Genomic DNA, 21853 nt, shown 5'->3' on the forward strand with positions numbered 1-21853 from the left:
TGCCCTTCTTTATAAATGTAGGTGGACAGCAGTGAAACTGGAGAATACTGTACAGCACTATAGACTAAGCCTCCCTTCTGCTGCTGTTTTCCACTAAAAATTTGCTGGTCGGCCTTGACTGTCTCATGGTCTTAAACATTTCCCCTGCCAGTGACTAATGGGAGATTAGGACATTTAACTGGGCCTCAGTAAACTTTGTGTCTGTTAGGGAGGACCGAGCCGTGGAGTGTTTCGTTAGCATGACTGCAGTGGGAATAGGCTGCTTGCTCTGGACTTACGGTGCTACCCGAGCACGAAGCATTAAATGTATATAAAAAAGCTGTTTTCCCTTATGTGAGGTGCAGCATATATTTTATTCTTCAGATCTTCAGATGGAAAATGCTTCTTTCGTTGAGTATGTGTATTCATTATTACAGCTTCAGATTTACTCTATAAACAAGTTATGATATATTATTCATTTTGTTCAAGACTTTGTCTTCTTTGAAATGTAGTTAAAGTTAGATGGTTGACATCATAACTCAGACTCTGTGCCTTTTCGTTCCCCTAGAGGTGACACCCAGTCCAGTAAAGACGCCTCGTGACACGTCACTCGTGACCTCGCCCCGGCAGCAGAGGGACTCGGACCGTTACTGCCAGCTCTGCAACGCCTGGTTCAACAACCCCGGTATGGCTCAGCAACACTATGACGGCAAGAAGCACAAGAAGAATGCTGCTCGCGCTGACCTTCTGGAACAGCTGGGAAAGACTCTGGATTTTGGGGAAATAAAAGGTACGGGCAGAAAGGAAGCTGTACCAATAAGGATTCCCATAAATGTCAATTTGTGTGTGTCTTCATTTACATGATCTGCGCATAGAACACCATTAAATACATTTAACATCCTTCGTGATTACGCTGTCCATTCATCAAGGACAATGGAAACATTCAGACCCTATAACAAGCCACCAGTGTTTCAATCATTCCACCTTAAATGTTTTTTTTTTCCCATTTGTCATGATACGTTTATGAACAGTAATCAACTTAAGGTGTTACCACCACATTATGTACATGCAGATATATACTTCATATATGATGCTGACAATCCTCAAATGGCTTGTCTATTATTTCTTCCGGACGTATTAACGGTAGCAGCGAATGGTTAAGCGACGTGCACTCAGTGCCTGATAATGTCATTCAGCCTTTTCCCTGGCTGAGATTAGATTGTAGACAGTCTGCTGTGAGAAGTGAGTGAATCCTGCAGCGCTCGTCAACAGAGTGTCTCCTCAGTGTTCCCCCGGTCACATCCCTTTCAGAGTAACTGTGTCCATGTGACTTGGTATTACGGGACTCGGGGCATAAACTGCTTATATTGTACTTATGCAAACGGAAGAGATTTGCATATTTCACGTCGGCTCTTTTGCCCTGCTTATGACAAGGATGAGATATAAATTGTGCTCCAGATTTTTTCTATATTTTTGCATACTTAATGCTATAGCGTGGACGGAGGTTTGTAAGAAAGAAATACCAGAATGTTTCTGGTTGGCAATGGCACACACAAACTGACCCTTGTGTAATTTGGTTTTTTTATCCATTGTTTGTGTGAAGTAGTTTTTCTCACTGGTACAGCATGAGTCAAAGTCCTTTAAGCACAGATGTTTATAGGTCAGACATAATTATTACGAACTTCCACTGGTGATGCTTTTCTTGTTCACCACTAAACATTCCAAGGCATCTGGGAAAATGCAGATGACGAGTAAAGATATACAAGCTTATTATAAGCCTGGGAGATGTCTGGGTATTCTGAAGGAACTCCAGAGTGGACTAAAGTCGCAAGATTGCATAGGGAACAGGCCTTAGGATTTAGGGTTTAGTGGTGACTGATGATCCAGCTTCTGATTATTCCTGCATCTATTCCACCCCAATTGTTTAGTATGTATATGTCTCCCTGAGGTATTCTGTTCACTCATGTATAAAATGACTAGGCTGTTTGCTTTGCTATATAACCACCCATTTCCGCAATAAAAAGCTTTTTTTCCGAGGAAGAACCTTAACTTAATTATATCACCTTAGGTTCTGCTTATTCTTTCATTTAGGGTCTATTAAAAAGTCAGCAGTTCCTCTGAGAGTTTTGTAGAGTATAAGTAGATTTTCCTGACTTTCGAACGATTTCTGATGGAAACTAGTCATCAGTGCTACTCTGAAGTGTAACCGGCTTCGCTGGAATGTTAGTGCTGTGAAATTTATGCACTCACTCACCAAGGTATTTTCTCCCTTTGAAAAGGCTGATAATGCACATTTAAAATTGTTTTACTGTCGCACAGTTGTTAATCTTTTATAGACTGAAGTCAATCGAGGATTTTTACGTGTTGTGTGAAATGAATGGAAGTGATAATATTAGGCTTATCGCAGTCAGTGACAGAAATGCCGATCATGGTCAGACTCGAACTCTTCTAAAAATGTAGCTTTTAGCCATGTTGACTAAAATAAGATGCTACCTTAGCATCTGCAATCCCACGTAATGTCAGTAATGGAGATCCCACATGACGCAATCCCCAGTCGTTTATAAAGAGGGAAGAAAGGCAGTGGGCTTTTTAACTGGGAACTCTGGTGATTCATATGCGGCCAGTCTTCTGTTTTTGAGTGATATTCAAAGCAAGAGCTACCAGTTATCTTCACACACCCAGATACTGTACCTCAAACCTCAGCTCACCATATCTCAAAACAGTGCATGTGCCTTGACCCTCATAAGCTTTGATAAGCCTACCTCCCAACCCCCCCCCCCCCCCCCCCCTTGCCTCTAGTAACTGAAAGGCCTTTATTTATTCACGGTGCCTCTTTGGGTCTTATTGCAGTAGAACTTGTTAACAGTGCAGAAACTGAGGCTGCAGCCTGCTATGCAACCTGAAAATCTTGCCAGAAATTGTCCCTCTAGAGCCTAGGGAAATACCTCATTAATTACATGATGTTAATTATGATGGATCTGTTAGCCCAGGAGATATTCTTGTATCGAGAAGATAGAGCACTGGAATAAGATATGGTAACTCGTGATCCAATATAGATTTACAGTAGAGGCCAGTGGTGTTCGTCTCACGTCCAGAATGCTGCAATGCCTTACCACTCATCAATGCATCTTCAGCTGTCCATTTCAGCTTCACAGGATGAAAATGCATGAATCATATAATGAGAAATTATATGATTGCACTGCATGATTATAACCCTTCAGCCTGTCAGTCAAAGCTATTGACAAATTGCATCTTTCTTTATTTATCATTTGAATTAATTGGAGAGATATATTCAGAAGATTTAGTTTGGTGTGTCCTTTCTCTAGCCTCTCGTCCTGCTCATATAGACACAGTAGCGTATCGGAAGCTATTTTCGCCTGTCAGTGTAATTGACCTGTTAACTCTTTAGTAACAGTGTCTGAGGCTAAAGGTTTATTTGTGCACAACACAAGCGTCTTGGTGGAATCTGGGGAATTTCAACATGCTGTTGATTGGATTTAATATCATAGCCCAATCAGTCAGTGATATGAAGTAAAACTGAACTGGGGAACGTTACCGTCGATGTAATCTGACTTGTATTTAGAATACATTATGATAGAGGATAAGGAGCAGGCAGTGATTACAGTGTGTTGCCACACGCACCACAAAACAAACCACCTCAGGGATGAGAACCTGAGTGCAGCCATGCGGCAGGTGACACCTCAGCACCACACCAGTCCGAATGGACCAGTGTGAGGTTTTTTCCAGTGTCTGGAGTTCCAGTCCTGCCACCAACCCCCAGGTTATTCCCTGTAAATTGGAGAACCTGCCTACAGGGCTGGATGTAGATTAACATCCTGCCCCAAATGAAGCAATTGCAGGTTAAGGGCTCAACAGAATAGGATCACTCTGGGCATTCACAGGATTTGAACCAGCAACCTTCCAGTTGCTGGCACACAGCCCTAGCCTCAGAACCACCATTCTACCCCATTACGATATAAAATTGAAAATTATTCCAGCTTTTATAACTTAATGCCAAAAATGGAATATGCAAATTGTCATGATTGCTTTGTTTCTTGTCTTATCTTTGTGTGGATTTATGTTTTTTTCTGTCCTCTTATGGCATGTTTCTGTGTATCGGTGTTTTTGTAGGAAGCTGATTGTGTGATGTTGATGCTAGAGGTTGTTAAATACTCTGGGGGGTTACATTGTATTCATTTGAACTGGATTGAATAAAATGAAATCGAACTGAATCAATGCCACACATTTTACGTTCATTTAGCTGCACGTTGCTCTGGTCCCAGTATTAGATTTACATAGTTTGCATTCTGCTGGGTCACTTCAGAATGTTTTATATGATTTATTGATTTATTTATTTTGCTATACTATCCCCTTGGCAAATTCCTGGTTTTTGCTAGTGTATTCTACAGAGTACTGAATGATTTATTTGATAAACATGACTTACCCTCAATATCAGTTCAGGATGCTTGGTATTTCTACTGCATATTGAATTCCTGTTTCACCAGACAGAAATGGTTACTTGTATATAAATAATATTTGAATTGATTTAATGGAGGAATGTTAAATGTAATTATGAGAGAACTGAATGTGACTGAGTAAATCAATGTAAATTAGAATTGGAATGTCTGTTCTCATGGCTAAATATTTAGTGAAATCCAGCAACCCCCGGGTCATGAGTCATTAATTTGTTTCTCAGCTTGCTTGTAATTTTTAAAAGCAGAAGTTTTTGCAGCACCTCTGAAAATTATTTTAAGCATTATGAAATCCTTCATCTGTCTATCATGCTTTTCTCTATGGTGACAGACAAGGTGAGAATGGGCTTTTAGTGGTGATTTTAAAAACAAAATGTTGCTACAATGTGAGCAAAAGCTGTGAATCTGGAATCTTTCTTTCTGTTCCAATATTTTTTTGGAGGGGACAATCGGTTTGTTATTGGTTTTACAATTATTTTAGTTGGCCTTTTATATCCTGTGAAAGACATCTTATTGCACATTGCATTGCTTTTGAAGGCTTAAATTTGTCTTTAACCAGTAGTATTTTTTTGCCACAATCAGCAAATAGAACAAAACTAAGGGATGGGGAGAAGTTTTATTTATTTGTGTTTGCATAATGTCAATTATTGTGGCAAAATGACAAGTAGGGAATTTGAATTTCATGGGCAGTTACCTCCAGCACTTTAAATTCATTGTTTTTCATTAAATAAATCTCTTTTGCTGCATTAAACATTCCCAACTGAAACTATGCAATTGAAAAGGCACTGCATTTTAAGTATTGATTTCTGTGATCATAACTATATTATTATAAATATGTGACTGGACACGATAATAGAAACAAATAGTCATGTATTCATATCAAGGACCTATTAAGGATTAAGGCCATCCTTTGCTTTTAGAACAGAGCTACAGTATTTTTCCAGAATTTTCCATAGAGCTTTGGTGCTGTTTAGAACTGCGAACTGGGAAGGTCAAGGAAGACTCGTAACTTCTTTCTGGTTTTCATGAAACCACTTGAATTTGTTTAGCATTGTGTGTGGGGCCAGAATTATCTTGAAATATGAGAGCATTGTGAGGAAACAGTGTTTGTACTATATGGTGCGTCTGGTCCTGTAGAATGGCCTCATGTTCTTTGGCTGTAATCAATTCATGAAGAGCAATCATTAACTCTACAAGATGGTTGCCAGTAGACGACCGAAAGCAGGCTTTGTCTTTCTCCTAATGTAAGTCAATGTCAGTGAACTTCAACTTGTGACTTCTGGCCTCTTTGCCAATGCTTTTCTTGACGCTAGATTTTCTTGCAGATTTGTGACTGATGCACCAGTAATTTGGGCACCGACTCTTCGACTTCACTGGAACTCTGGTAGCCCATTGAAAGCTTGCATATCAAAGTGTTGACTGGCAGACCTCTTTTATAGGTGACACATACCACAAATTGGCATCCAACTTAATATGACTCATCTTTGTCAATGCATCTGTGACTGTGATTTAGTCACTTCAAAGTCCTCTTTCATGTGATCCTTCTATTAATTTGTCCAACCCCATCACATATGCGTCTGTTATGGAAATCATTTGCATGAGATTTATTGTTTGCAGCTAAGGGAGATGATCGTAAGTGTCCCGCCTGGTGTTCTGTTCCTCCCAGTCTCCTTGAATAACAGACTGCTAGGTTGTAGAGAACTTTAATGGAGCAAAAAACATGCTCCATCGGTCTACAATGCCACTGAAGCCATAATGAAAATACTCACCCAGATAGAGTGTAGCAGTTCGTTCTGGACAGAAATGCTCGTGATGTCCAAAGTGGCTTGAGGGTTCTGCTATAGCCTCACACTTCCAGGCTTGAGGTTTTGACACAGTTCTGTTTGTGCGAAGCCTGCACAGCTGAAGTAATGCAGAATGCCACTTTTCTGAGATTACATAAAGTTCTGTCCATCTGTGACCTCATGCAAAGCAGGTCCTGGAAAGAACTTCAGGTGGCTGGTGTTGATGGTCTGTTTTTTTAAATCACAGTGCCTCACCTTTGCAAGAATCACTTCAACAGGATCACAATGAGGCCAGCAAAGGGTGTACCCAACCCTCAAAGCTTTTCTTCCTAAGTTTGGCAGGAGATCCAAATGCCAGACTCCACAAAAGCTGCGTGGTGCATCCTTTATCTTTGCATTTTATCACAAGCTGTAGAAAGACCCAAAACAGAAACTGTTTCACATATATGACTCACTCAATGTGTCCAGTTTTTATTTTATGAAAAACAATTTATAATTCATTCTCACTGTTCGTATTTTATCGGGTCCCAACCCTTTAAGTGTCGGCCTCTTCTGAAAGATGTTAACACCTATAATGGGAATAATCCAGTATGAACATTGTGTTTTATTTTCCCAGGTCTGAAACGCAGCTATACCTGTGACATTTGTAGTGTCACGCTTAACTCCGTGGCACAGTATCACGCACACCTGCAGGGATCCAAGCACCAAAACAAGTAAGTAGCCCAGCTCAAAACTTGCTACTGATACTGGTCTCTCCCAGAGATATCCCTGTCCAGTCAAGGACAAATTAGTAATACCACAATGACCCTTAGTAAGGCTGCAAGTCAGAGGATTCCTCCTGGCCCCTATGAATTCATATCTTGGAGATAAGCAAGCTTCCTATTGCAGATAATCGAATCTCCATGACGAAGTACATTATCCTATGCTTTATAATCAATTTATGGGGAAAGGTCAATGAATGCTTTTGTTTTTTTCTGCCCATTTTTCTGCAGCAAAGTTTTTGCCATCCTATCTAACGCTGCAGTTCAGAGCCTTTCCTTAAGCCAGACTCCAGCATTTTCTGTCCAAATGAAATAATTGATTGGGTACTGGACATGCTGCACAGCTGTAAATAGGCTTATACTGTATATAAAACAAGATTGATCCATTTCATGCTGCTCTAGTCTGCGTATTAGCATATAAGCTTGGTTTGAGATGGTGAATACCAATGCATTTATGTAGAAAACAGTAATTGGTAACTACATCTGAATGAAATAAAAATCAAGTTGTCATGTTTACAGTGATAATCATGTACATTTACTAAAGGCACCTAGGGAACACTTGCCCCCTGACTGTACAGCTTTGGTCTCTGAGGAAAGATAACTGACCCAGTGCCGTGCACAGTGGTTTCTTTATTAATTTGTATGTCTGCAGTGCTGCAGCAAACTGGTTCACTGGATGCAGAATTGGAAACTAAGCCCATGTTTTTTCATGTTGGCCTTTCAAAATCAAGGTGGCTTCTCAGTATCAACTGGATTTGCTGCTTCAAAAAACATCAAAAGAAAGAATGAAGACGAGTGAGTCCATTTGATACTGTTTTTGCAGTTATTTATTTAAACTTATTGATCGAATAGAATTTTCATTTATTTGGGTGATTTTGTTGTAAAACAAAGCAAATAAAAAATAAAGCAAATAAAATTTACTTCTTTCTCAGTCTGTGCAGTAGTGTAGTGGATTAACCGGCGACACAAGTAGGGAAAAGTGCCGTATGAATAATTCAGCACCTAATAAATGAGCTGCTGTCACAGAGGCCGTCGAAGTGAAGCCAGTTTTGTATGCTTCACTTTATTGATGTCAGTCTCTCTAAGCAAATACACTGAATTGGTCTTGACTGTAATATATTTACGTGAAACCCCACCTATGATGAAACAGGACTTATTTTATCCTGCTACAGAAATGACCTGGGCTTTTGTTTTCATTTATAAATTAAGAATATGATATGATCAGATAGTCACATGACCAAAGAAATCTATGCTCAAAAGACTTCCAATAAGACAGATAATATTAATAGCCTTGTTGTGCTCACTGAAATGTGCATAGCCTTTATGATGTCACGTGTGGATTGTAAATTACACATAGATTCGCTCTAACAGTTTTACGCACTGATGTGTAAAGCGGAGACGGTGAAGGGAAACAGAAACAGAATAAAACTGCTGGTGCAGCAGTACGGCGGAGCACGGCTCTGTGACACTGCAAACGGCACTGATAGCACTGCGAAGCGTTACATGTAATTATCTGCACTGGGAGACGGCCTTTTTGCACGAAGGGCAAGGAACAGTGCTGTGGGCCTTCCTTTGCATGCTGTAAAGATTTATTTCCGCTATTGTCGTATTGCCCACTTTCTACCCTGTACTGGAAGTTACATGTTGTTTCAGGAGTAGAGCTCTTGACCAGCATTATCAGGCCGCACTGTGAAGATCTCTAAATGAATGTATACCACTAAATACTGTACTGCAGTATATACTGTATATATATATATATATACACGTGCACACACACACACTCACACTGCAGTACAAGTCAAAGAAAAGACATTTTTGCTACATTCCCCTGTACTTAAGTTACACAACAGTATCGAATGACAACCCTTATATAAAAATGTCAGTAGTTTTTTGACACTAGATACTTCTCACAGACAAATCGTGGGACAGAGCTAATGTTCGCTTGTCCCCTTGTGTTATGCACGCTGCGCTCCTCGCTGTGCGCCAGCTGCTGCAGTTTTTCCCATAATTCCTCTACATGAGAAGTCCCCTGGCAGGGTGCGTCATGCCTCAGATAACATGCACGCAGCTGCTCTGCCCTGAGGTCCGCTCTGTGTACTGTACGTGTGTCTTATCTCAATCCACACTTCTTCTGATGGGTGTATTTAGGTAAATTCCTGCTTTAATCCATTTGAAATTCTGCTGAACTCCCGGATACTGTATCTTACACAATCAATTGGAAATCCCCATTCTCTCTGAGGTGTACAGAACTGCCACATTATTCTGACAAGATGTAACTGCTGAGGTGTTTGATCAATACACCACCATTGGGAAATGCGCTACACAGGGACCTTCCTTCCAAATGGCTTTTGTCACAAGAGCTGGATCTTCCTACAGTGTTGAAGCCCTACTTCATTATATTTACTTAAAGTAACTGGAAGTCTGTCTTCCTGAACATGTCTGGCAGTTTAGTACTTTTTAAGTATCTGTGTCCATACCTGGTACATATTAGTACTGTTCATCTCAAGGTGGTCTTGAAACAATGTGATAAATGAAATTTCTTGGAAGGTAACATAATCTAGGGTTCACCACACATGTTACCAAAATGTGCTACCAAGTCTGATATAGAAAAAGAACAAAGGAAATCCACTATGATCTGGATCCCAGAGGCCACCATAAACATATTTTTACACAGCGGCACTGATGCATTCCTGATTTGAGCGTGGACTTTGGAAATACATTGTACAAATGTTTATACAAAGCTTATTTACTTTAAAGTTGATTAGCACCAATGGTAAAATAATTTGTTTTTGTACTACTTGAAATAGAAGGTCAGTTTCTGTGAGCTGAGAAGAGACAAAAGCTGCTTTTCTGGAAGTGATGCAATTTATTTCACCTTTATTTGAACGTAAAAACCTGTGAGACAGTCAGTGCTTTAATTTTCCTGATTAAAAGGGATGGGAGAGTGATGGAGGAGTGAAGAGCTTCTGAGACTCGACTGCTCCTCAATCAATAACAAAAATACTGCTGAAAGACATACCATTTGCAGCACCCTGTTCCACGAACCAATTACCTGTGAAAATGCCCCCATCTCACGTTGTAATCGCTTTGGGCAAGTTTATGATTTTAGGCTAACATTAATTGACTAGTTTTCTTCTGGAGTCCAAATGTGTCACAAACGAAATCTCACCTGAATGTTTTTTCCCCTGAAAATCCATTTATATATATATATATATATATAAATAAACATTAGTACACTCATTTTCATGGTAATGTACAGTATGAGTTTGAGTAAACTGTATGTTTGTCTCAGTGTTGGCCAAACACAAATTTAATTATCCACATTTCTTTCACATATGTCTTAGCTTCTTCATCACACTTTGTCTTTATTACTAAAAATCTCTCTGTACATACAGACACATTCTTCCACAGAATGTGCACCAATATATTTATTTTAAAGTCAACATTTCAATCCTGTACTGGACCTTTATTAGGTCTGGCAGGAAAGGTGAACATTGTGTGTATGCAGTAGTTTTATAAATGTATTATTATAAGCTAACAAAACAGTCATCTGATGTCTGGTTCACAGACAAATTCACAAATATGCATCTTTTGTATATTTTACAGGTTTTTGGTTTTATAAAACCACCCCCATATGTTGTATAGTCTCCAACAAATTTCTAACAACATTTTGGTCTTATAATGGATTTTCAAATTCTTTGGCAGGAAAAGGTGAAAATTGCGAAAAAATCAACACAGTAGTTTCTTGGCCAAAAAAAATCATGTTCAGTTATGAAAAAAAAACAGTATTCTGGTTGACTGAAAATCGTTTATAACTGGTTGATCATTGAACATCTGGTGTACAGATAAGCTCTCAATAGTGATTCTAAACAACCCACAGCCAGAGAACTTTGATTGCTCAAAAGCATGGTTGTGTGCTTCTGGCTGATTTAACTCAATTTTGTGTAGTACCGGAATAGAACTTTAAACTGTAAAGTGCCTTTGTATGTCTGCTTGGCATCCATGTTTATCTTGTGGTATCCTTGTCCATCTGTATACATTGTACATCTATATAAGTTGAAGAAGTACTTTTAAATCTATATTTCCTTCCATGTGCAGCCTCCTCACGTCCATGTATTGTGTGTACAATCGAAATGCACCTGTTTACAGTCAGAATGTATCACTACAATCAGCTCTGATGTCTCTGTAGTGTGTGAGACAAAACCTAATTCATTTTGTTTTTCCTTCTGTGTCGCTGGTAGCATGTTGCCCTGGGACATGTGACATGATGGTGAGAATGTGCTTGAAGGGAGCCCCCTCTGCTTTCCTTCACCTTCTGCATCCTCATGCCCCCCCCCCCCCCCCCCCCACTGCAGGCTGTTTGCTCTCTCTGTGCAGCCACATGGAGGGAGTTTAAATTCATCTGTAAGCCTAGCCATCCTGAACGCTCATAGCTACTGCACCCCAGTAGTACACGTCCTGCGGCCTGAGCAGGGTGTGGGTGCTGTGTTGTGAGATGACTTCTGCTGACACCTTATTGATTTTCCACCCATTTCTTCTTACTCGTTTTTCAATAGGCGCTTTTATAACGATGCCAAAGCCCTTTACTCTGTGTTGCTTTTATGCATCCATGCATGCGTACATACATACTCTTCTCCTGCTTATAATCACAGGGTCCAGCTTCATTTCTCAAATTATGAGACATTTAATGGGATGTTTAAAAATAATTTTATTTTTGTTAACTTTGGTTATAAGACTCTACAGTTAAGAATGATTGTTTTAGAAGCTTGAAACTTCTGAAAAAGAGAAATGTTATCAATGAGCTGCCTAAGCTCAAATTTCCCACGTGTAAGACTCACCTGCTATTTTGCTCTTTTTGTGTTGCTGCCATTGAATTGCTTTATTACTGAAAAATTCATCCTTGGTGATATTGCAGAATATAAAAGGATCTAGATATAATATAGAACTGCCTTTTCTTTGATCACTTTGTAATCATCACCTGAATTTCTATGAAGAAAGTGAATTTCTGATAAGGAGACTCTTTTAAAAGCAATGAACTCATCTATTTCTTTGGCAGAACAGAAGTGTAACTTTTCAGATTGAAATGGATGGTGTTCAGCTCAGTAAAACTGCATACCCTTCCAGTATTAAACCTTTTTTCATTTGTTTTTACAAGGCCCTCACTCAGCCACATACGTTTCTGAGTATCACACTGTGAATCAGTTGCATATTGTTTTGCAAAACAAGAACTTCAGCAACGGTGGTGGGAATACAGCAAATCCACAAGTCCGGCAGTTGTAAAAGTACCGGCTAAATTAAAATATCCATAACAACCTGTTATACCGCAGCCACCAGTGGAAGTGTAGAATTTTAAGGGATTTTGGCTGGAAAATAGCCATTACATTGAAGAATTTCAGTCCCATTGACAAATAAAGAGATGAATAACTGGATTTGTCAGCTGAACATGCTATTTATCTGGCTTTTGGATTGTTTATTGAAAGCCTTGCTTCTTTGCAGTGAATTTGTAATCATTGGTAAGCAAGCAATTCTTTTTTTTCTGCTATAATATAAATCTCTGTCCATCCCTTCATCTTCCAAGTGCTTTTCCTAGTGAGAGATACAGTTTGATGCAATTGCACAGTGCTTTTAGTTGCTGTATAATTCAAACCCAACTTACACTATTTACTCTAACAAATAATATTTATACTGTATATTAAATGATTTTATGTGATCCGAATCATTTTCAGGATTGTTTTTGGCTTACGCATCATCTGTGACTTTCAGTGATCTTTAACTGTTTAACTGTTCATGGCCAACTCGCATATAACCAAAACTGAATGTCAAACGCTCAAATGTGGAGGGGATACCGAATTTCCACGCAGCCAACATGACAGCTGTGACACATGACAGTTTTCATTATTTTTTTAGGCTAGCACAATCTCTGATGGAAAATCGAATCGACTTCTAACCCTCCACTCCCCCCCCCCCCCGATATTCCATCCAGCATTTTTTGCCTTGTACAGTACCAGCCAGATATCGATAGTGGGTATCTGATCGGTGCCTTCTCTACCTGTTATGTTAAAACTTTGACTTAAATACCATGGTGCATAATAAGAAATGTATTCAATGCTTTCTGACAGTCATGAAAGCATTTCACCATTTCAGTGGTTCGTCGGCTCAAGGTGCACTGTAGTACCATATGTAATTGCTTGTATAACTGTTATGATGTACTGAATTATTATGTTTAAGATGTTTTAGTGTATTTCAAAGTGTTTCTTAAGTATTTTATATCTATAAAAAGGTCAAATATATTCGGTATATTAAGAAAAACATTTGACTACTGTAAGTGACGATAAATAATAGTCATATGGACCTATTCCAACTTACAAATTTGATGTACAGTATACATAGGGAATGGATCTCGTTTGTAAGCTGGGGACTGCCTGTATTTATACTTTTTGTACTTTGTTACTTTACATAGAAAGATATTTCATATCAATTGACACATGCAATCTTCAGTTTGATTTAATTAAAATGGTTCCTGGGGTTGTAATCAGTTGCAAAGTCATCTCTGTAAATCTGAAAAGAGGTGAATAAAAGGTAATTTGGGAAGATCGCCACAAGCAGTGCAACGTCCAAGGGCTGCCTAAATAAAGACATTGAGGCTTGTGGAGGGAGCACTTTGCAGGCATAAATCTGGAGTCTATAACAATTGGCAGTCTGGAAGTCAACAGGAAAGGTCCCAGGGTTATCTCAGCAATTGATTCTGAAGTTGCATTGGAAGGGCAATCTACAGCGCTGATCTCTCACACATACTGCAGCTTTAAGACAAATGACTACAACTTGAGTGTTTGAGTAATTCAGGTAATGACAATCTGTGGACCCACTATCTCCGTAAAGGACTCTGAAGAGTATATTTTCTGTATGAATGCATTTGTACTTGAAATTCTGAGTAGTGTTTCAGCTAGAAATGGATGTCTTTCACGATTCATCTGTTTTAAAGACTTACAGTAAGTTGTGCCTATTGCTGTCTTGTATGAACAGTAAATCATCTAAAGATGTATCTGAAATAAACAGCAGAGGCCCATGGACAGAAGTAAGAAAACTAGTGCTTTTGGTAGCTGTATAATTCAAGCCTCTTTTGTCAGATTTCTGTTAGCACATTACTTTGCAGTAATCCTGTTTGTACTGACTCCATATCAACGCCCCTACTTACCTGTGGTTACATTTACTGCCGCCCCCTACCTCAGTCTGCCAGTCCTTTTTTCCCTTCCTGTCTCCTCTCCATTCCCTTGATCTGCACCCCCTCCTCACTGCAAGCGATTTGCAATTCTTTTGAAAGTATGCCAAAGTCTTCTGGGGATTCCTTTGAATCATTTTCCAGTTGAAATCCTCCATATGTCAAATGGACCCAGGTGACCAGGAACGGCACTCTGAATCGTGCCTTTGAAAATTTGACCCAACAAATCCAGCCTCTGTCACGGGGGACCAGATGAGAAGCTCGCTTCCATGGATTTTCACATTTTATCCTATCGGTTTAACGCATGACCGGATGCCATTCCGTCTCCGGGCACGTACACACAATCACACACTGCAGGCAATTTAGAAATGCCAATTAGCCTTACCACATGTCAGGACTGTGGGAGGAACCTGGAACACCCAAAGGAGACCTATACAACACAGGGAGAATATGCAAATTCCACACGCAAACAGCAGAGGCTGGTTCCTGGCCTCCATCCTTCGAGGCGTGAAGCATCAGTATCACCTTCAGTGCCACTGTGTTTAATTATTGCTTACTGTATTGCAAAATATCAGAATGATGACATGACAGTTGCTATTTCCACATTACATATCCTGTATTGAGGGAAGCTACTTTTAAACGGTAGCTTTTCAGGCTACAAGCTACTTATGATTAAAAGTAGCTAAGCCACAGCCAAGCTACTATTTTAATCAGAGGTGGAGATTTCAGGTCCAGAGAGTACAAATCCAGACCAAGATTTTGTTTCAACCAACCAGATGAGTTACTCTGTGTCTGTGACTCATAGAGGGTTCACCTCTGGTTATAATATAGTAGCTATAGCAACACTACAAGCTACAGAGAAAAAGAATCTAACTACATCGGAACTGCAGGATATTCTTAAATCAAATTAATTATAAAATTGTGAAACATGATAAACATAAAAGTACTGTAATATGAAAATCTATTTTTTTAACAATGTAATGTCATCACGATAAAGTAACAACCAAGGGTCCTTCACAATTGCTGTGCGAAAATTAGAAGGGGTTACAAAAAAAATGATAGATTTTCAGAATCTGTCTGCGGTGTTCTTTAATAACGAGATGGTTGCACACGTTTTACAACTTTATTGTAACTAACAACTCAGCTTACACTTCAGACAACAGGCTCGCGATCTAGCGCACACATTAGCCGGAAACCAATGTGACGGAAGTCACCTTTCAACTTGGAAGTATGGTGAGCCTAAGGCTTCAATATGCCACACTGTTCAAGAACCAATTAAGTGCTCCTATGCATTTTAATGAAAGTGTCTAAAAAATTGTTTGCTGTTTTTTTCAACCCATCCATCCCTAGAATATTCAAGCAAAAAACACCAGTCAGAAACACCCGGTAGCTGAAAATACCTGTATTTGTAAAGAAAAAAAATAATACAGATTGTTATTGAAGTATTAATTAGAAGGACATTATAAAACAAGAAACAATTTATGACCGCCATCTGTCAGGTCTTTATTTTATACGCAAAAATGATCATATGTATATAGTATACTGTACAGGGGAGTCAGAAGCATTTTGAATGTGGGTGGGACACACTGGCATAAAACTATTTTATGTTAAATGTGGGGGGGTCCAAGCGAATAATTATGAAATATGAGGTGGACATGTGCACGTCCCCCTCAGATTTAATGGCGGCGAAGCCCATGATACTGTATAATAAAATTATATCATCTTTAAGTCATATTATTTGGGGTGTTTTTTACCACCATTTTCTTAGTTCATTATTGTTATAACCTCTATATCACCAGTTTAGCTGCTAAGACACAAACGGATACGAATGTACAGTGTATTGTGAGCGCTGCGAACAGCAGCCTGAGCATGAGATGAATGAATGAGCGTCTCGCGGGCATACTCGCGCTGCTGGCCGTTGAGGTGGAAACTGTGCGAGCTGCCAGACGCGGCGCAGTCGCGGCCGCATATCCACGGCCTCGGAATGACCGATCAGTCATGGCATAGTTTGATAGGACGACCTGTGGTATTTTTAACAATGTGCCGGCTTGCCACATGCTACATGAAATAATAATAATTAGTTACTGGAAAAACTACAGCGTTTTAAAAGTAGCTGCGCTACTAATATAAATAAAGTTAGTAGCTTCACTAATTGTAGTTATCTACTCCCCAACAATGTGCTTACAGTATCTATTAACAGTTATTGCTTACTGCATTCCAAAACATCAAAATGATCACATGACTATTGCTATTTCCACATGCTATTTGTTTTATTCGGTATTCATATGTGTTACATCTTAAAAACACTGGACTTTATTTGGTAACGCTTTACATTAACTGCACCTTCATAATGTATAATTTCATAGAACATTCAGTGCACCTTCATAATGCATTTATAATTCATTCATAGAACAGAAGCAGCATGTAAGTATACATAACATCCTGGCATACCTTAACAGCTTTAATATGCATTAATAACAAACATCATACGATTGTATGATAATAATGTTTGTTATCATAAACGCTGCAGTGTTTATCTCTTTCCTTTCTCCACCTTGGCATTGTCACAGTGTGTGGCTCTGTTAATGTGAAAGCACTGCGCCTTTGACATATAAAACCTCCCTTGTCTGATTCTCCCAAAGCCAACTGTTGAGAGTTTGTGTCAGTATTCTTCTCAGCATATGGTTAATCAGAGCACATCAACTGAGGCTGAAAGGACTTCTTCAATTTCCCTAACCCGTGTATCAGTTACTAAGGTGAACAAGGGATCTCAAAGAGACTGTCAGCGGTCAAAGGGTTTGTAGCAGTCTGGATTCCACTAGAAGAGCTCTGTCTAAGCAGCGCTCTCTATTTTTTAAGCACAGGCTATCTATTACCTAATTATAATTACATTAGGTAGGTTTACAAGCATTTTCTTTAGTTTTCATATGATTCCATGAGGTTGAACGCTTAATTATTAAATATCATTAAGCAACCCAGTCATCAAATAAAACAAGTATAGTTCTGTGGCTTTGAATATGCAGTTTGCAAAACATGCTAGCAGATTCCGTCATTTACATTTGCTTATTTCGCAGACTCTTTTATCCAACGTAATGGGCAAATAAAGCCGATAATGTGTCACAAGCATATGGCTGTTAAGAGGGAACTGCGATGCAACTCTTGTTAGGCTTCCAATGAATGACCAGTAACATACATGTACAAGATATTCATGAAACAAGAGCCACACAAAACACTTTTAGAAGACATTAGATCACAAAAAGATATCCATTTGAATAACACCAACAATCAACAACTAAGTTTAGGTGCAAAATACAACATACAGTATACATATGAATATTTTTGGTTTTATATATATATATATATATTTTGTTATACAAACTATTTACTTACTATAAGTAAGTAAATATGGACCCTCACACAAGAATATTATCACTATTACAGAAAAAACCTTTATTGATCCCATAGAGAAATTGCTTATGCTACAACTGTACAGACAGACAGTCACCATTTGACACGATGAACACTATATAGCAGGAAGGAAAAGTAATATAAAGTAATTAAAATATATATATATATTATTATTATTGTTGTCGTCTGGGAAACAATACCACCAACATGCAAAAATCTTACTATTACCATTATAAAAATAATATGTTATCAATCAGAATTATTTACCCCAAGAAAAACTTCTTGAGTAGCTGATTTATGGATTAATTTTCATGTGCTATTTTGAATTGAGAAGATGACACAACTTTATGTCTAAGATTGTCCTAACCATTCTCAAGTTTACACTTGGTGGGTGTTTCTGCTGAAAAAAAAAATGTCATACCATCTCAATGGACTGACACTGGGGAGAATTAGTGGTAGGACCAGGTTGCTTCAGGTGTTCCCAGGAGAAATGGATCTTAATATGTCATACACTGTAATCTGCATTTTTCACTCAAGGTCTGGTAAAGTCAATTAATCTTGTTAAATTTAAATATTACTCTTTAAATTGAATTTGCATACATCAATATGTCAGACGGGGGACATCAAAGAATATCAGTTGTCACAGTGACCCTACATAATTTCAGTTAAATGCCAGGGTTGTTTAATCCTCTGCTCTACTGAGAGAATGCCCTTTGTTTGATACTGCGTCCTTTGTTTGCCAGTGTGTGCATCTAAAGTCTTTCAAGTGTGAAGAGGTATCATAAAAGAGAGAGACTGTTGCTTTCTGAAATGGGGTTTCAGTTCCTCACTAAATCCCCAAACCCCAGCCCCCGTAACCTCCTGAGACCCCACCCATTCATTTATGTCCATTGTAGTGGACATTTTATTTTTGCATCTATCTTTTCACTGATGTAAGGAAATGTATTTATTCCTGTTGTACACTAAAGAGGACATGCTGTGAAATTAAAAATAAAAATTTATTTGAAAAAATCTAAATTGTAAGATGTCTTTTTTCCTCCAAAGACAAATAACCTAAATTGAAGGACACTTTTTTCCTTGGGTCTCAGGAGGTTAAACTAGTAATTGCAGATGGATACAGCAGCGCGTTGACCTCACACTGCAAATGCTGATTGGTTTCTAGACTCAAATTCAACAAAGACCCCCTGTAGCAAAGAGGGAAGTCCACTCCGTTTCTTCATTTTGTGTGTTTACTACTTTCATTGAAGTGGGGTCAAATCCACAGGTGACCTCGCTGCTTGGCGGTCTGAAATGTACCACCACCCCTGAAGTACAAGCTCTCTGGAGCGTCTTCCTGTTTAGCCAACATCACGTAGTATCCCTGCCAATACTGCCTAATGAAGTGAAGGCAGATATAAACTTCTCAGCCAGTATGGATTTGTGCCAGCAAATGCACCAGCTTAGTTAACCTCTGAACCAGAAAAAAGATTCTGGCCAGTAGCTCAAGCACTGCATGGTCTTTTTTTGGGTTGATTGGGCAGTTGCATGGGCAGACCGGGATTGAGTATCTAACTGCACAGAGCAAGCTGTCAGTCACATCCATGCACAGCGTTTGGGTCCCTTGCGGGTGGATCTGGCTGCATAAAATAGACTTTCTTATATGAGGTGTTAATCTGTCCATATTCTCAATATCGCCCTATTACAGCTTCCTTTAATAGTGTCTTTGATCTGGTCAAGGGTCATCCAAGGTAATGCTTCTCTTTCTCTCTCTCTCTTCCAGCTTAAAGAATCAGTTGTGCATCCAGTGAATCTTTGCAAGAACCACAGATTTGGATTGATGTCACACGACTTTTGGTTGGCTTGGCTTCTCAGCTTCTCTCTCTCTCTCTGTCTCGTCCCTTTTCTTTTCCTCCTCGCCGTTTGTGTTCATTTTCAGCATAGGAAGTTGCTGGATGTTTTTATTTTTCCCCTCCAGTGAAATCTCACCTTTTGACACAGAGCAGACACTGATGCCAAGATTGCGAGAATGTCAAGCCCTCAGACTCACTGGCTTAGCTGGAGACTTTGCAGTGGGTCCTTTATACACCACTGCAGGAGTACAGTGATGGAACTTTATGCGGACAGTCTTATCTAGCAGAAAGGTGTGTTGACATTATTATCATTGCTATTCTTGTTATTAGTGTTAGAATGATTATTATGTCTTTGACAGTATATGTTTTTGGTCTTTGAAACATGAAGAACAGGTTAGCAATAATTATTCAACATCCGTAGTTTTTTGGAAAGTGTTTTTAAAGAGTGTATTTATGAACTGTTTAAAGTAATTGAAAAAATGTGTAACATTCAGTTACTTAATCCCCAAAATTCTGTTGAATTCTGTCTGTCATGAAAGACTTGTGGAGAAGAATATTATATTTTGTCTTGCAAAATGTTCTGTTCTGATCATTCTTTTGTATCCTTATTTTGCCCACAACAATTTGTAGTAGAACTGAAGCAGAAAGTTCAAGAACAACTATGCCAGTTTTACAGCATTTTCTCTTGACAGTCCTCAGTTTCCTTAGCCATGTGTTTGGATGTGACAGTGGCGATGACCTTGTAATCTCAGGGAGTTGTCCAGGATTTTTCTTGTGTTTAGTCACTTTACAGACCTTAGGTCTTTCCACGTCTGGTGATACCAGAATTAACTGCTGGAGCTGTCATTTAAACCCCCATGAAGTTGCAGAACAGAATCATATGACAACATACCAAAAGGTGGAGCCCTAAGAGATACTTCAGCAGGGAATTTTCATAGATATTTACAGTTTTTTCTTGACTGCAGCGTTGAAGCAGGCAGATAGACTTTTCAAAATTGTTTTTGTTAGATGCCTTTTATGGTCTGTATAGTGACTAATGACCTTCTGTTGTCTCATGCAGGGTTGATGAAGGGCTCCCATTTTTAACACATCCCATTTGAAATGTTGCAGTATTATACTAAAGAAATACAGAAGGTTCCTTGTTAAATCTGCAGTAGCACAATCCTAAGAAGAATTGAGACATATAGTATAACTGCCTTATATGCATTGCTAAGCGAAAATGTAAAACATATAACATATAAGCAACAAACACCAACCAGTGTGTTTCTGTTGATCAAAATCAAAGCTATTTTATTTTGAATAGAGGGAGAGGGAGATAAATATTACACAGTGGTTATGGCTTATGTTTCAAAGTATGGAATTCTTGTTTTAAAAAATGAAATGCATTGTCAGGCATTAGTCTTGCTTGCTACTATAGATCATATTCCAATGTAGAAACATATATATATATATATATATATATATATATATATATATATATATATAAATACAAATTGGTAGTGATCCATTTCATGAAAAACACATAAAAGCTTGAAATATTCATTTTCATCTTTCATGAAAAGCCATTGTCTGCCATTGAAGTTTCCCATTCTGCTCACTTTGTGTCCTGATTCATGTACTGTACTATGACTCAAGACAATAAACAAAAATAATAGATGTTGCTAAAGGCTTGTTCATTGCAGTGGTCTTTTTAACATAACATTATTTTCAGAGGGGTTCACCATTTCATCCAGGGAGCCAATATTGAACTGAACCTGATAAAGGGTATCAACAGATTGTTTAAAAAAACAAATGAATAAATGTGTGTGTGTGTGTTTATATGTATATACACAAGCACATATATGCATATATTCTTTTATATATGTGTATACACTGTTTCTAAGTTTGATATATATTTTTTGATGAGTGTGTATATTGTGTTATATACTGTATGTATGTACGGTACCAGTCAAAAGCGTGTGATTATTGTCACATCACATGACCTGGCCACCTGACCTAAAGGCAGTAGAGATGGTTTGGGAGTAGTTTGACCAGAAAATGAAAGAAAAATGACCAATGAGTGCTCAAAACATATTTAGGACCTCCTTCATGACAAGTGGAAAAGCATCCCAGGAGGTCACCTCATGAAACTGGCACAGAGGAGACAGTGGGGTCAACCAGTCCCTGGAGCAATTGGGGTTAAGGGCCCTGTTCAAGGGCCCAATGGTGACAACACTCTGCCAACTCAGGGATTTGAACCAGCAACCTTCAGTGTCCCAATCCACAGAGTTACCCCTCCCCCAACAAATTAATTTTTTATTTAGTACTGTTTTGGTTAGTGCATAATTCCATATTTTGTTATTTGATAGCGTTGATAGCTATGATTATAAAAAATTGTAGAGAAAAGTACAAATAAACCTTT

The 21853-nt window shown here is 38.7% G+C and overlaps 1 protein-coding gene across 4 annotated transcripts in view; it reads left to right on the forward strand.

Moving 5' to 3' along the window:
- zmat4a (zinc finger, matrin-type 4a) overlaps positions 1-20877 on the forward strand; it is an 82731-nt gene extending 61854 nt beyond the window's left edge. Inside the window, exons 5-8 of one of the 4 annotated variants that reach the window (XR_002841369.2) lie at positions 548-769; positions 6852-6948; positions 19383-19743; positions 20513-20877. Coding sequence is in view for 3 of the 4 variants with exons in the window: in XM_023838432.2 (XP_023694200.2) it covers positions 548-769; positions 6852-6948; positions 7728-7785 (377 nt within the window). In the remaining variant the exon portion in view is untranslated. Of the gene's footprint in view, positions 1-547; positions 770-6851; positions 6949-7727; positions 7950-19382 lie in introns of those variants that run through there. The other 3 variants (XM_023838434.2, XM_023838433.2, XM_023838432.2) reach the window with 3 other exon arrangements.
- Positions 20878-21853: the final 976 nt, after the last annotated feature.

The sequence above is a fragment of the Paramormyrops kingsleyae genome, chromosome 2 (genome assembly GCF_048594095.1).
Source record: "Paramormyrops kingsleyae isolate MSU_618 chromosome 2, PKINGS_0.4, whole genome shotgun sequence".
Lineage (NCBI taxonomy): Eukaryota > Metazoa > Chordata > Actinopteri > Osteoglossiformes > Mormyridae > Paramormyrops > Paramormyrops kingsleyae.